Here is a 16,757-nt window from a genome sequence, read left to right as displayed (position 1 = left end):
GCATGCAAATTTAATTTACGCTTACAGTCTTATGTACACTTCCACAAATATTACCCTGCGTATGCAATCTTTTTGACGTCATTTTACCTTCATAGAAAGACACTGTTAAGAACACAATGTGCTATGGAAAAAAGGTGAAATGAGTACAAAACACAGTTGTAAAAGCACAGCTTGAGAACAGGACAACATCGCCTTGCCAGACAATTGTATCACAATACAGTCACCATAGGAATAACATAAAAATCCATCTCATTCTTCTGAAAAGGCAAGGTAACATGAATTAGCACAATCTACATAAGATAAAAACAAAGCATCCATTTTGGAAAAGCAAGTATCACTTATAATGTGATTCTTGTGCAGATTGGCAGAAGCAGGAAGAAACCCACAAACCTAAAGAACGAGGTTAGTGCATGCAGTTTGAGCTGTTGGCAGCAGAAAAGCAAAAGCAGTTTTAATGTCGGACCAGCAGGTGTCACTCCTTTCTCCTTTTCAGGGTTAAAATTCTAATGCAGTACCTCAGAAGTGCAAAAGGGGGCAGCCTTACAGGTAAACAACAATGTGCTGTTTTCTTCTTGAGGAACTGAAACTTATGACATTGTAGTATATAAAGCTTTGTTCACATTGCACATAGAGCTGATTTGTTTTTCAAATCCTATCTTAAGCAATGCCATTTTGCAGGTGATCCATAGTCAGAATTCAGCATATCATAACAGGTTCCCATAGCAATGATATAGGTGTTAGCACAATGCTCGACAAGAGTCTGTGTGGACAGGACAGAGAACTGAATTTGGCCTGTGCTCATGTCCATCATGATATATTGCTATCACGACAACATATTCAGAGCCATTACTGTACTATTTACACATTTGAGCATATGTTTTGTCCAAAAACACTCTCTCGTTCTTGTTCACACATTCACTTTACAGTGAATGCCATATGTTAACATAAATGATTGAATTCAGACACAGCTATTGGCATTTCTAAGCATTGCATCTGACGTTACAGTCATGTTGCAATAAATATGCAACAAAAATCGTAATGAATCTGTGAAATGAATCTGTAAAAATCTGATTTTTTTTTGTGGTGTTTTGAAGTCCTGATTACTGAAACTACACTGATTTGACTTTCACTGATTAGCTAAAAAACAAAAAAACTAAGCTAAATAGAAACCTGTGACTTGTTGATGTTTGTTTTTATATACCATTATCATGTGCAAAGAAATTAGCTTAAGCAAATAATAATATTAATAAGTAAATAATAATAACAATATAAAATATGATAAAAATAGTAATAATTAAATGACACAGGTAATCCATTGATTATTGCTTATAATTGTGCTGTTAATTAGCAGTGTGTTTAAATATAAACATTGTGCCAAAAATAAAATTTTTATGTTGCACACATCACGATTTCAAATCTGTAATTTTCCCCAAATCAGACAGTAGGCTATGTGAAACTGAGTTTTTAGGTAGAGACTTGGGGAGAGAGAAAATATTAGGCCTTGTTTGGTCTTTTCTAACAGAGATAAGGTAACAAAGGACTTGAGAAAAATGACTATTTTTTAGTTGGAAGCGTGGACATGCTCTGTGCGGTAATCAGCCTACCGGGAAGTACCCGCTGGTCCGACGGCGTGTCAGGCCGAGCCAGTGTCGGGCGATGGCATGCCAGCGTTTTGGGGGGCGAGCCGTGGGGGGGGATGGCGTAGCACAGGGCAGCGCGTGCACACACTGTCCTTTAGCCTGCCACATTACACACAGACACAAACACTATTACAGCAAACTACAGCAGACAGTGCCCTCTATAGGACCGGAGGACAATGCTTTGGTGGTGGAGGTGAGAAGCTGAAGAAAAAAAATTATGATATGCATGAATGGTACTACTGTGTGATATGTGGAAAAATAAGCAGCAGACACAATATCCACACAACAAGCTTTGATGAATGAACTGCCATGACTTCCAATCATTTGCGATTATTTAATGCTAATTTTTATAATCTTTTTTATAGGGATTACACTGCAGTTTGACAAAATGACAAAATGTTCTAGAACTGTACATGAATAGAAAAATATTAATTCTGTATAGAAATTTCTAAAAAAAATTTTGTTTGTTTTTTTCAAGGGTTTTGTATGCCTTCAAAAAACACATTTTGATTTCTAGTTCATGACACCTTATCAACTAATGTGAGCATATACAATTTTATTGTTACGTGTTACCAAGAATTTATAAAATTCCTGGCCTGGAAAATCACAATTTTTGCACTTAAAATTAAAACTTAAAACCCAGTGCATTTGATTGATTCTCTACATTGATTTAATCAGGTAAGGGTTAGGAATTACAGCAGACTGCATCATTAATCAATGGATTTCAGATGTTAGCATCACTCAAATGTCTATAATTAATTGTGCTCTGATGAATATCAGAGTACTTCTAAAGAAAAGCATAAAAGTAGTACACCACTTATTGTCCAGTGTCCCAAACTTTTAACTGATATTTTAAGACATTTATTTTTACTGGCACTAAACACGTCATGCTTTTCATTTCATTTTAGCTTAATACAGATGTGTGGATTAAGATGAAATGTGGTGTTTGGTGAGCATAGATAAATCCTTTATCATGCACACACACACATCCAACTTTTTGTTCTCTTGCCTAAAAACGGGGCCATTTTTAACTGGTCTACTATGTTTAGCAATTCACACACATACTCGCTCACACACATACTTACCATCTCTGTTTCCTGTCCCCTGGATTCTGGCAGTAGCGGTTTCTCTTCAGTGAACTGCTGATCCTTTATGCCAGCCATCCTGGAGAGCAACCTGCAATCACCATGGCAACACACACACACCTGAGATTAACAAGGCTATTCGAGAGCAAACCAAAATCTAATCAAATCCGTCTGGTGCTCCAATATTGTAATATTACCTACACCACTCAAACCTTGTATACAGTCCCTGCTGGGGGAAAAAAACAGATCATACCAGCTTAAAGACCCCATGATATCAAAATGGTAGTTCGTCATGATTTTTAAAATTGTAGTTTTGTAGCTTTCACCCCATGTCTGTTAGCTTTGAGATCATCTATATTGTAGAGTATTCCTAAAAATGTACTAAATGAACTTTAATCAGATGTGCACATTTAAAATGGACAGAATTTCTCTTTCTGAAAAACAGGCAACAAATGTTGATGACTCATCCTGCACTACATATTTTTGTTCAATCAGATGTTCTCTAGAATCCAAATGTCTCCTTATACCACCTGTAATCAAGTCACAAATGTGTAGGTTTATGGCTGAGACATAACCTCTTCAATATGCCCTGCTCAAACTTCCTGTCTCAATAGGAAATATGTACAACTGCACTTGTTGAACAATTTCCCAGGGGTCTTTAAGGTGGTAAAGCTGGTCAAGCTGTGTTTTGGAACATTTAGTAGCTAAGCTGGTGGGGACTAGTTTGATCTCGGCCCCACTGGTGGCAGGACAACTAAACAGTTAAACCATTTTGCTTGGACCAGCTAGTAACCATGGTTGCGTCTCTTTCCACTGCCTAGTTCTTTATGGAAAGAATCAGTATATCGTAAACACGATTTCAGGCACTAGCAAGGACTTTGATCCAATAAACATTAGGAAACTAATGACTCAATTACGTGCAACATGTTTATGACATCATGCATTAAACATATCAACAACATCACTGTTCTGATGACTTAAAGGACTGAAGAAGACAACGTTTTTCAGCAGGAGAACATACTGAGCAACTTATGCTTTCAGTGAGTGAATGTTTCAGTACACTGGAATGTCTTACAAATAACTGACTACCTGGGCAGTGTACTAAATACTGAACTAGGGAGTGGATTGAGACACACTCCGTGTAAAACCAGCTACCATCAGAAGTTGGTTTTAATTACATTTTTTCAGCAGGAGTGCTAATCTGGATCCAAACAATTTAAAACTACATGTGGTTATGGAGTTTTGTGGACTTAAATAAGGTGGCATTGTGAACATGGCTTGAATGTTGTTTGGTGGTTAGATTCACGATGACACAAAAAGGCACAGACTTGTCAATCTCCAGGAGCACATGGCCAATTGTGACATTAGCTCACAGGTTGTCTGAAGGTATCCGTTGAAGGAAGAGACAATGTACTTTTCCATTAGGTACTTATTAAACTCCGGCTGTGCAGCTGAAGGTAGTCGGCTCATGGGAGCTCCATCAGTGTCATATTTCCATAACACGATGCTAAGCTAACAAACACCTCCACAGCCTCCTGCTAACTTTATTGGTCTCTAATAGTTCTGCAAACATATGCGTATGTAGATGAAGACTATGAAGCATGAATTTATTTACAACATTAATGGAAATATTGCTAGCTTAATCATTTAGGCTAAGCAACAGTCGTTAGCATCTTTTAGTAGCATTTCTGAACCTCTTAACATTCCTGCCATCCTTAAAAGCACAGGTGCTGTGAAAATGAGCAAACAAAAACATGAATGAGAAATAAAAAAGGAAAAACAACCTCATAAAATATTAGTGCAGATAGTTGCCACCTTTACTCAAGAGATGACAGAACACTTTGATATCTCTTGGAAGAATCGCACAATAACTGGGTTTAATTCAGAACACTTCAAGTCAACAGAAAAGTCATTCCACTCTTATTTCCTGTCAGTGCCAAGAGCTGCATGTATCTGGAATCATGAGCAGTGTAAATCAAACCCTCGGATGTGAACGGATAGAATGATTCAGAGCCCTGTAGGGAATGATTATTTTGGTTGCATAACACCTCCCATGAGGTGATTATAACGAGGTCTAGACATGACCACAATACTCTCAATTGGCCTCTCTTTCCCACTCCCTTTCTTTCTGTCACGATCTCTCCGTTGATCTATCTTGCCTTCCCGCCTCCCCCACATGTACTGACCTTTCTCAGATCATTATTATAATCACTAGTGTTCTGTTTTGCTACACCATAATAGAGCAACATTTTTACTCTTTCTAAACAGAACGTGAGTGATGCTTGCTAGTGCCTCCATGCAACCACCATTGCTATGTGGTTTCTAAGGTGTTCTGAGAGTTTTTTTTAGCTTGTTGCATGTGGTTGTTGACTAGCCTAAGTCAACAGAGTCCAGCCCAAGTCACTAGATAAGTCCAATAGCTTATAAAAGAAATACTACACCTCTCCACAACAAGCTTGACAATTTAAAGCACCAAATGAGGAGTTACATGCCAACGTTTAATACTGAGGATTATGGGTTTGTTCAAATCTCTAAACCCAAGTATGAGCAATAGCAATAGCAACCTTACCATGTACCAATAACTAAACTCTGACTGGTTTTTGGATTGTGTGGCTAAAGATATAAAGTTGGGATCTATGATTTTTAAGTCACATTATATGTCGGTTAAATATAACACTTGATGTTTTACTAATTCATGATCAACAATATTAATATCATCCCGTACTAAAATTACAGTATAAAGAACAAATACATTCATGACAAAATCAACTTGTGTGCAGAGATTTATTTTTTGTGGGTTCTGTACCCCATCAGTGTTGCCATGGTAACCTCTAGCAATGCCAGTAGATGCCCTTGCAAACTTCTAGGAGTTGGATAACCTTTATCTTTCCTTCTTCATCATTTTCGACGGCATCACTGCTAGTCTTAACTGCAGTACTAGAAAAAAAATACAGGTTGGAGTCACCAAGATAATGTGGTCACTCTCAGACATGTTTAGAGCATGTTGGATCTAGATAGAGAGTTCATGTATTGAGAGAGGTTGAGCAGCTGCCAGAGCTGTTCAGTGACAAAAATAAATAAAAATGTTCATAAGAGAATATGACAATGGAAAGACCATTGGAAGAGTATTTTGTCAGACACCAAATCAATAAATCTGCTCAAAGGCAAGGGTCTGACCTAATATACAGAATCCCAGTCAATACTTGGAAACTGGGTTAGGACAATGTGTGTTTATGCTGTGCGCAAAAAAAAAAAAAACCTATTACAACTAAATCTATGTCAGACGGAATTCTAAAATCATTCTCTGAACACAAAATAGGCGAAGGATCTTGGCACAAAATGTCAAGAAGCTGAGCAGTACAGTCTCCTTGGCATCGCTACTAGGATATAAAAGTGACCGAAGTTTTAATTAGCCATTTGGATGCTAACATAATCGAGGTAAATAGAAAGAACATGGCTGCATAACCAAGGTGTAGAGAGTGCTAAGTACCACCCACATGCTGGCAGAATCAAATATACCAGGAAATAAAAATAAATTATATATGTCAGTGTGGAAGTATGGAAGAAATCTGTGGAAGACCTGAGATATTGTAGTGTTTAAAAAGCACTTGTTGCTTCCTGGAAAAAGTCAAACATCAAGGCAACATCTTCCTTTTACGGCCACTAGAAACTGGCTTCATTGCTGAGTTAGTTTTCTCTGTGTTTTTTATAGAATGAATGATCTTCTTGTTCTTCTAATGTGTATAAATCACTCATAGCCAAGATTCTTTTAAGGATCCACTTTATAAGGTCAAATGTTGAGGGTGATGGAAGACGAAACGTGTTAAGCCAGAAAAAAAAGTAAACAAACAAACTCAAATGGGCATAAGAACATAAATAGCTCACATAAACCTCACACTAAATAGACTGTTCCAGGATCTTCAGTCATACACTAATGCACACCCCCCATTAGACCTGTGTTTCTCACCTCCAGTCCTGAGGACCCACCTACCAGAATGTTTTAGATGCCTCATTAATAAAACACTTGATTCAACTCATCGGATTCTTAGTGTATTAGATATGAAGGCATCTAAAACATTCTGGGAGGTTAGGACTGGACTGGAGGACTGGAATTGAGAAACACTGCAGTAGACAATAACAGAATATGTCTTAAATTAAAGACATAAAAATTGAGATAAAAAGCAGTTGTGGAACTCACAGAAACTTCTTGTAATCTCAGCCCCTCAGAGAGCTCACTTCACACCTCCAGTGGTATTCTGAGTAACATCTGAAGGACCAATCATGGCTATCTGGCTTTTAAAGACACTCTGATAGTGTTGTACCACCAGAATCAACCGTGTTTCCAACCCCTCACGCTGCCTCTTGTCAGGAGCTGCCTAGTGCTGTAAGTCAGGCTGACAGAAGGTGAGTTGGTATGTGGTCCTCAAAAATGCCATTTTACTTTGCCCAAAAGTACAGTAACCTGGCCGATACTTTCCTTAAAAAAGGTTTCTACTGTATGGATCAGTAGGAAACCAATCCAGGGATGTTAGGTGTGGTTTTCTTGAAATATTAATGGTTCCATTTTGATAAATAACCTGCATCTAAAATCTTTCATGAAGCGATCTTTTGCCCCAGCCTGGGCATTTATCACAGCTGCACATCTATTTAGGTCAGAACAGAATACAATCAAGCCCATAATAGCTTTCCTCACTCATGTGCTGTCAAATTATTCATGGAGATTTTTCATTTATTGTAGTTCATTAACATGAAATTGGTGACACGTGACTCAGTTGATTATAAGCTAGATTGGGGGCACTGGAGGTCAAGAACTGCAGAAGGCAGTTCAAGTTTTGAAGAACCCTCTTGAACAGAAAAGCATCCAAAGTACCAAAGCCACCAATACAGAACAATGGACACCAAGGTCGATATGCATCTTTGCATATGAACATTTTCATTATCAAATAACACGTAGCGCAGGCCACAATTGATTGAAAGACATTCAAGACTTCATAATTCAGATTCCTATATAGTGGACATGAGACTTACAATCAAGTATAAAATAATCTTTTTACATTAAATCAGCTTGGACACATAAACCTACATGGATGGATTGGTCAGAGACTGAAGGCTGGAACAATCAACAGCTATTGGGCAATGATGATATTATGAATAATGATCTACGGCAGAGTAATGATGATTACTGACACTTGACCTTGTTTGGCCATTGCCCAGTGATTGGTCAACAAATCAAGGTGTGATCATTATGTGGTCAGACACAGCAACGGGCCATGGAATTCACAAGCAAAGAGACAAGCAAAAAATGAAGGAATGGATGCTACAAAACGGAAAAGAAAGGCTACAACCTCGGTTGCAGGCGGAACTACGTACATTGTCTGCAGCAGGCTCTGTGGAACCGCGCAGCTAGTCTTGGATGGGAAGTTCCAGAACAATCCGGGCCCCATCTATCAGTACAAAACAAGATCCATTTGTAATTCAGCTATACACAATATTCTTTATTCAGAAAACTCTCACAGTAAGTACGTTAACCTGGGCAAGATATTGAGGAAGCCCTCTCCGAGTTTAGCTTCTGTACACTAAAATGCAAACTTGTCCCAGGGCATGCCTCTTACAAAGAGATGTTTTAGTAAAAATCCTCTATAAATGACTTAAATGACTTTTTATATAAATCTCAAGCCAGGAGAGCTTCTATTAAAGTAAAGCTAACATGCAGTTTATTGAAGAATATTTTCCCATGCTCAGTGAAGGAAAATTACAACAGTTCTAACAGGGAAGGCTTCCAGGAGGTATGGGTTTTGTACGAGTGAGACAGAAAAGTTTTCAAGGCGTCTGTTGCATTGTTATATAATGTAGAAATGGGGGCATCTTGTTGTCTTGCAGGGAGATTTAGCCAAAAAAAAAAAAATTGTATCACAGCCTTGCATCAAGTTGCGTCAGTATAGTGCCATCTTTTTTACAAGGCTGAATGTATCTGAAAGATATCTGTTATTTTCTTATTTTCGAAACCATGCCACATATTATCATTCATCTTTACAGCTGTAATCATCCCACACATTAGTAATTGAAGTACATGCTTGAATTTCCACCAACCTTTCAGTTTCACAGACAAAATGTATTTCAACTGCACACTATGTTGTCAACCAAGTGTGACAGTTGCCATTAGCTGTAGCATAAAACAGTTTTATTTTAAACTCAACATAAATATTCTCATCTTAAAGCACGTGCTAACAACATCATTAAAACTTTAACCCCTTTAAAACTGAAAGTGTCAAGGCTTACGATAAGTCACAGTTTATCCACCCTGGAAAGTTCCATGGCCCTCCTGGCCTCCTATGCAAGCTGGCACCCAGCCAGATACACTGGCGTCAGATATTCTGTGAAGTGTTATTGAGATTAGGAAAACAAAAGCTTTGCTTATCTGTTATTACACAGACCTGAATACTTCTCAGCACCACAGCAGATAGCATTACTCCAGTGAACAGGAAAGGGCACCTGTTAGTGAACTTACCCTGAATTTATGGGGTGGTCTGGATGGACTGCGACTGGCTTGCTGTTTTTGGCAAAGCTTCCCTGTCTGACGCAGTTATTTTGAGGGGTAAATAAATTTAACCTGTCGACCTCCCATTCGTGCCAATGCAGAAGCTGGAACTATGAAGTGTAGCTTATGACACAAGCACTGTAATACTCGCAGCAGGGACTCTAATGCTTCTCTTGAGATAGAGTCCCTCAAGGCCCTGTGTTGAGGCACTTTTTGATCTGATGTGTCTTTATCATCGTACAGTACACCTTGAACCGAAACAACCAAGTGTTCAACATGACCTAACAACAGATGTCTTAGAGTTCTCTTGAATGATCATTCTAATTTGTGCCTCTTTACAACAATGACCACAATAAGTTAAGAGATATTTCTTACCTCTGCTGAAGGACTGTGTTCTGTTGTCGTCTGAAAGGATTCTGATGTGTTTAGCCTCTTTTTGTTTGCTCGTGAGTGCGTTTCGGAAGGATGCTGTCTACCCAGTGATGGCTATGCTGTGTGAATCTCTCTACCTCTGTTCCACCCTCCCTCATTCGCTCACTCTTCCCCTCCCTTCTTTTGCTCTGTAATAAACAGAGAACACGTGTCCTCTTGGATGATGCAGCCTGAGCCATACCAACAGATGAGAGTGAGATAGAGGGAGGGAGAGAGAAAGAGCAATCACAGAAAGGGACAGAGAAGAGGGACACACAAGGAGAGAGACAGAGAGATAAGACACTGGATACGGGAGAGGAGTGAAAGAATAGTCAAGGGCAGACAGGAACCAAGGAGACAGAGAGGAGAAAGAAATAGTGAGACAGGGATATTGAGTAAAGCCTGGAGGCTTAGAATGAAAGGCTGTCCAATTAGACCACAAGTGGCAGCTCTGTACAAACGATTCTTACACTTCAGGGAGAAGCAGTGTTGGGAAGTAACTAGTTACATGTAACGGAATTACGTAATTTAATTACAAAATAAAAGTAACTGTAATCAGTTACAGTTACTGAGAAAATTTTTTTAATTAAATTACAGTTACTTATGAAAATTTTAACGATTACAAAGGGGGGTTACATCTGATTTTTTTCACACACACTCCCACATACAGATTTAATTGATTTCTTTCATAAATTGCAGCGAGTGCTCTAAAATATGAAACACCAATGTTTCAGGAGTTTATAACATGCTTATTTGATAACTCTTTTATTTCCTATATGGGTTTATGTAAATGCTTTATTTTTTAAGATTCACTTTTTTTTCAAAGGCATTGTTAGGTATGTTTTAGCGATTTCTCTGAGACGTTACATGTCACAGTTTTAAATCTGGATGTCCTGTACAGAGCTCATTCAGGGCTTTTCAGACATACCAAATGATTGGATGTTTCTCACATTTTGCATAAAGAAATATGGTTTGAAAAATTACGGACTTCGTACAACTGGCTGAGGGTGGAAATATGCTAATATTGGACAGTTCGTCAGTGGTCGTGGGAGGGGCCTGAGCAATATGACATCATATTGGCTTGATAACTCCAAGTTTTTGGGGGATTAAAAAAAGGAGTGAATGGCTTTTTATCATTGTAGAGTGGTTGTGTCTACGCACTACCAAGACACATTTATATGCAAATGAAGATATTTTGCATGCAATGTCTCCTTTAAAATTTAAATATTATAATCTTAATTCAAGTGATGAAGGATTTTGAAAGTCTGACAGTAATCAGTGTTCAGTACTACTGTAAGGTTAACCCTGCCTGGTTTACATGCTTGAAAATGATTAACAATTGAAAACATTAGAAATTTAGAAAAGTAATCAAAAAGTAATCAAATGTAATCAGTTACATTACTTTAATAAAGTAATTGAAAAGTTACACTACTTATTACATTTTAAGTAGGGTAACTTGTAATCTGTAACCTATTACATTTCCAAAGTAACCTTCCCAACACTGGGGAGAAGGCATACATTTGGCAGCATGAGCTTTTATCAAGTCAGTTTTTACTAGAAACTGTTCTCCCAAGATTATAAGTACACACTCATATACACACCCAAACACTGCTATAACAAACCCACACATTTACTCAGTGCCAATCCTAGACTTCTTGGGGACCTACGCAAAGCTGTGTCGGGGGTAGTTATGAATGAATGAAACGCCTTTGTCCGTGTTGACTCCGTCTCGAATCGCGCTCACGGAAAGCGCTTGAGAAACAGTGTCTCTTCCGTGGCTCGGTACGCAACTCATTTTTATTTTTTTTTGTCTTGAGCAAGACTGTATGACATTCACGGTACGAAGACTAGCAATGCCTTAGGGCATAGCTAATGGGGATCCAAATAAATAAACAAAACAATAAAAAAAAAAAAACATGATTTGACTGATTTTTACGTAGAAAGGGCGACAGCACACCGCATTAAAAGAAATGAACATTAATGTTTTCATAACCGCTGGCCAAATTCAAAAACGAAACTAAAATTAAATCATCTTTGAGAGCAAGGGGCCCCCTGGTGTTTCGGGGGCCCTACGCAGCTTGCGTACTTTGCATATAGGGAGGATCAGCTCTGCATTTACTTATCACAGTGTGATTTGAAGACACAGACACATATACCCATGCACATGTTGGTACAGAGCAGTTTTCTTCTTTGTACTCTTTTATAGCAATCTGCACTTTTCCTTGAAGACTTCTTCTAAAGTTAGTCAAGGAATCTTGCACCAAAAACAGTTGTAATTAAGCATATTTTTCATCCTCTCCCTAACTCTTGGAATTAGTCAGTTTTTGCTAGTATACCTTCTATAGCTAAATTGGCTTGGCTCAATGTACTGAGGCAGTTAAGGATTCAAGGCTGGTTAACATGGTCCAGTTAGCCAGTTCTGTTGATAGATACTGTAAATACGCCAATAAAAATTTTCTATTAAAGTCTGTCTAAAGGCAATTCAGAGAATTGTTTCTAAACACATGACAAATGTTAGAAATGTATTGCTGAAAGCACGTTACAAAGGCTGTGAACTATGTAGTACTGAACTGTGGAGTTAGACCAAAACTCCAGTTTTTCACCATTTCACCATTTTTGTGTTCAGGATTTTTTGGGCAGGCCTGAAATCATGTCTCGATGATGCATTGGAGCCACTGAGCATGGCCCCTCCCCTAATGAATGAATGAATGAAGCATTTATAAAGCACTTTATTGTGTATTGCCGTACACCCAAAGCACTTTACAATCATGAGGGGGTCTCTCCTCAACCACCACCAGTGTGCAGCATCCATCTGGATGATGCGACAGCAGCCACAGTACATCTGTGCCAGTGCGCTCACCACACACCAGCTATAGGTGGAGAGGAGAGATAGAGCCAATTCAATGGATGGGGATTATTAGAGGAGTCCATGACTGACAAGGGCCAGTGGAGAGAATTTGAACAGGACACCGGGGATACACCCCTACTCTTCACGAGAAGTGCCATGGGATTTTTAATGACCACAGAGAGTCAGGACCTCGGTTTAACATCTCATCCGTTTTACTAACACAATAATAACTAGAGCACATTAGCATCAGTGGTTTACTCGCTCAGTTACTGTCATTACCATTAGTTATTACAGCCTACAGTTTGCTAGCTAGCTATGCCTTCGTCACGTAAATGCATGTATGGCTGTGTAAATCCAATTAAGCTGCTAGAGGGAGCATCCATTTAGGTTGTAGTGGTATTTGACAGTTGAGAGAGGCGGCAGCTTTCCCGCGAGTGAGTGTGGTTTCAGCGTTGACAGCGGACACACCCCCAGAGTTTGAGAGCAGAGAATACTGCTTATTTTTTCATAATAACTTTTTATCATTCAATTTTGGCTGGGTGGTTAACATTTTTCTCGGGTGTGACAAACTCAGAACACATATTTAATATTGCTTTACACAAACTTTAATGGTCATTCAAAAGTAGCTGCATGCCTGACTACATACTTTTGATGTAAACAATTTGATAAATGTTTGGGGTGGTGGTAATACTGATGATGATGAAGATACTGATGGAGATGACATAGAGTGTGATAACTGCTTGTCATTTGCAAGACGCCAAGAGCATTGAATCATAGCAAACCAATATCCTAATTAACACATCCAAAGGATGGAAAAATTGCACCATGCCTTGTTTTCCCCTACGCTCTCACTGTCTTCATTATTCTTTAATGTTGTACAAAGAGAAATGTTGTTGGCTAGTCTGACTCAGCCAGTAGCTTCTGGCTGGAAATTGTCAGCAATTTCGAAATGGCTATAAAACTTTTCCCTGGCAATTCTGAGGGTCTTTTGCTGTTGGAAAGTCCATATAACCCACTATAGAGCCAGAATCAGGAATCTAAATAAACTTTTCTCATTATCTTGTTGGCACAGTTGAAAGTCAAGGGGGGAAAGGGAGCACATGGCAACCCACTAGTGTTCCTACTGTTCCTACATTTTAACAAATTAAATATGTTCTGATTTGGTGACTGAATCAACCATGACAGCCTCCTGTCAATGTTTGAGAGAGATGTTAAAGCCTGAAATACCTACAGTATTTCAGCACACTTGTTGAGTTGACTGAATGAGAGATGTCACATATTATCTACTCACATTATTCTGCAGTCTGACATCTTCTTTGCTGAAGGCTGCTTTCTCGCTTTTCAACTTAAAACTTGCTAATACAATAGCTCAAACCAGCCCTAAAGGATTATGTTTAGCTTCATTAGGAATTATGGGCTAGTTATCACTACATACTGTACACAACAGTGCAGCATAGTATACATTTCTCCCTACTTCATTGTTTGTTGCAAATTAAAGACAGTCACACATTCTTGGCTCAGAATCTTGCAGGCTAATTGACCCTTATTTGTCCCTATATTAGCTCTGCGATAAGGAGAAATCAGGTCAGTCGCCTTTTTTGGAAAGGTCTAGAACAGTAGATGGACTCTAGCCAGGTTTTAAGAGGTGAATTGGGAGAAACCTGGCAGCGGAGTGGACCACAGTTGATAGGCTAAGCACGTTTTGATTACTTGTTTATCTGAGGTTTGGTTGTCTGTACCTGTTCCAATGTGACAACCTTAAACTGCTCACTGGTAAGCAAGACATACCCAAGGCAAGTGCTATCACAGAGGCAACACAGCTGGCTCACTGCAATGTGGGGAGTGTCAATATTATACATCTTTGTCCAGAGTATAGATGGTCAGAATAAGGAGTGTCAAAGGGCGAAATACAGTAGAAGTTGACAGAATCCCCACTGGAACTGTACTTTTTTGTTTTTGAATTATCATTTGCTTGAAAATGGACAGGCAACAAATCCAGACAATGGTCATCACAATTGCAATGTCTTATGTGATCTCGTAGTTTTCATTGCACATAGGACTGCAAAATAAATGGAAATAAATTGAGATTATAATTATAGTGTGGATTTCAGTATTCCATTTAGGCCTGCAATTGTTGAATCCAAATTTTCTATTTACAGCCTGTTCTTTGCATTGATGGTGGAAAATCAACTTAGCTTTGAGTGTGATTTGAGTTGCTTTTAAAGAACTGATACTTCCTGTGCCAGCAATCACCACCTCGTTGTTGAATCCCATGCAGACAGGAGTTGCCTCAGCACATGCTTGAATCCAGAACCGGATTTTGTCTGAAACATAGAATTGCTCATTTTATTTGACATACTACATGATTGATAAAAAAACATGAGAAATGCACTTGCGGGTTAGGCTTTGCTCAAGGACAAAACGATGACAGCTCATGGCTGGCCACTATGCCACACCACCCCAAAAAAGTAGATTGTACCTTTTTTTTGAAGATAATGTGTGGTTGCCCATGAAAGCTGTAGCTTGTTGCTATGCGGTTACTAAGGTGTTTCAGCACACAAGTTGTCTCAGCGCATGCTTAAGTACAAATTGGATTCTGTCTGAAACACGATGCTCCTTAAATGTGGTAATATGCCACTCGAATGAAGAGAAAATGAACACGAGAGATGGACAGCTGAGCTATGACTCATCCCTCCATTATAGCAGGAACGAAGGAGAACAGGTCACTCGACTCTGATATCATGGATGTTTTTTTTTTCTCATCAGCCTGAACGCACTTGTCCGTCAAACTGGCATCACATGACATTGATAGAGAGAATGGAAAACAAGGTGAGGAGAGAGGTTGTGAGACAGAGGCATACAAAAACACCATTTATGCACATCCAACACTCACTCACCCTATTTATAAAAGTCACTCTCTGCAGTGAGAAATACTGCAAACAAAACAGATGAATGAGGCATTTTAAGTGCACCTCAGAAAGAAAAGGGCAATATCTTCCAACACCCTATCCATTCCGACACATCCAACATCAACAGAGTTTCCACAAGGGTTGTTTTTTCCAAAAAGGCAAGGAAGGCAGTGCCTAGTCAAAAAAAAATGAACAAATTTGGTAAAGAGGTCACCTGTTTTGGCATGTTGGAATCTAAACAAACTCAAAATAATGATCTGTGGATGAGCCAGATTTTAACGACCACTCAGCTCATTTAAATTGAAGGTGCATCATATGTAAATATTTTTGCACCTGTAGTGTTTACAGAGGATCTGATGACTAATAGTTTGAAAATAAGGTCAATACTAATAATAAGCTAGCAAAAGCAAATAAAAGCTATAAAAAATGTTCCATATGCCATTAACCTAAATACATTTGTGAAAAAAAACAAAACAGAGGGGGGACTTCGCCTCCTCATTTTAGAAGTCCACCACAGGTTCCACCATCAAAAATATTAAAAAGGGGTGGGGCGGGGCATAAAACACTGTTCTCAACCTCCCACCTGCTATATGTAAACCCAGTTGGGGAGAGATTAGCCACATCTGAAGAGCAGCGCGGGGGCGTTAGCTTAGATACAGCTAATCCTGACACCTCTGTTTCTCTCTCCATCTCTCACTCTTTTGCCTCTTATGCCTCCAAGTCGTGTCTGTTCTTTTCAAACGGGAAGGTCTGAAAATCGGCTCACTGGAACGGCAAGAAGCCAAAAGAAGCTCAAAGACAGACATGGGAACAGTAGTGGATACTTTTCCTCCAACTCTTTTAAAAAGAGATGCAACACAGTCAGCTGAGGACAGATGGGATCTCAAATCGTTTGCAGGATTCTCATACAGTTAAAAACATGAATAATTCTGCAATGAATTAGAGGTCTATTGAGAGAGGCAGGGATTGTGGAAAGACGTCAGTGCTTTTTTTTTTAGTTAACATCAGAATATTTTCTGTCTGTGTTTGTTATTCAAATGAAATGCAATCTTAAGGAACAATGAAATGTTCTAGCACACAGTCTACTCAAAATATGCAGCATTGCTTTGTGCTTGCATACAATCTCTGTGAAAGCCTTGGTTTCGTAATGAACTGTCATTTTCTTGCACTGCACACTGGACTACATCTTCATAAAATATTAAAACCTAAGTAAGTCTCTGCACTTCAAGAAACATCTTGCATGCACTGTAAATAAGTTAGCTGTAAATGCCACTGTCACGGATTCTTAAAGGGGTCATATGATGCGATTTCAATTTTTCCTTTCTC

At 38.8% G+C, this 16,757-nt stretch overlaps 1 protein-coding gene and 2 long non-coding RNA genes across 6 annotated transcripts in view; 1 reads left to right on the top strand and 2 right to left on the bottom strand.

Annotated features, from left to right (window-relative positions):
• Nucleotides 1–9,943, bottom strand: part of LOC107674970 (protein NDRG4-like) — a 26,257-nt gene extending 16,314 nt beyond the window's left edge. Inside the window, exons 1-4 of one of the 4 annotated variants that reach the window (XM_016469134.1) lie at nt 9,639–9,943; nt 8,096–8,169; nt 2,726–2,816; nt 1,605–1,739 (exon numbers count right to left, since the gene is read on the bottom strand). In XM_016469134.1, the coding sequence (XP_016324620.1) occupies nt 1,605–1,739; nt 2,726–2,816; nt 8,096–8,169 (300 nt within the window). In that variant the 5' untranslated portion in view covers nt 9,639–9,943. The remainder of the gene's footprint in view (nt 1–1,604; nt 1,740–2,725; nt 2,817–8,095; nt 8,170–9,638) is intronic. The other 3 variants (XM_016469135.1, XM_016469136.1, XM_016469137.1) reach the window with 3 other exon arrangements.
• Nucleotides 1–11,269, top strand: part of LOC107674971 (uncharacterized) — a 21,689-nt gene extending 10,420 nt beyond the window's left edge. Inside the window, exon 3 of the long non-coding RNA XR_001632565.1 lies at nt 11,257–11,269. This is a non-coding gene — a long non-coding RNA (uncharacterized LOC107674971). The remainder of the gene's footprint in view (nt 1–11,256) is intronic.
• Nucleotides 11,270–13,037: 1,768 nt separating this feature from the next.
• Nucleotides 13,038–16,757, bottom strand: part of LOC107674956 (uncharacterized) — a 5,438-nt gene continuing 1,718 nt past the window's right edge. Inside the window, exon 2 of the long non-coding RNA XR_001632563.1 lies at nt 13,038–14,846. This is a non-coding gene — a long non-coding RNA (uncharacterized LOC107674956). The remainder of the gene's footprint in view (nt 14,847–16,757) is intronic.

The sequence above is a fragment of the Sinocyclocheilus anshuiensis genome, unplaced genomic scaffold (genome assembly GCF_001515605.1).
Source record: "Sinocyclocheilus anshuiensis isolate Anshui unplaced genomic scaffold, SAMN03320099.WGS_v1.1 scaffold1065, whole genome shotgun sequence".
Taxonomy (NCBI): Eukaryota; Metazoa; Chordata; class Actinopteri; order Cypriniformes; family Cyprinidae; genus Sinocyclocheilus; species Sinocyclocheilus anshuiensis.
This window is presented reverse-complemented; position numbering and strand designations above follow the sequence as displayed.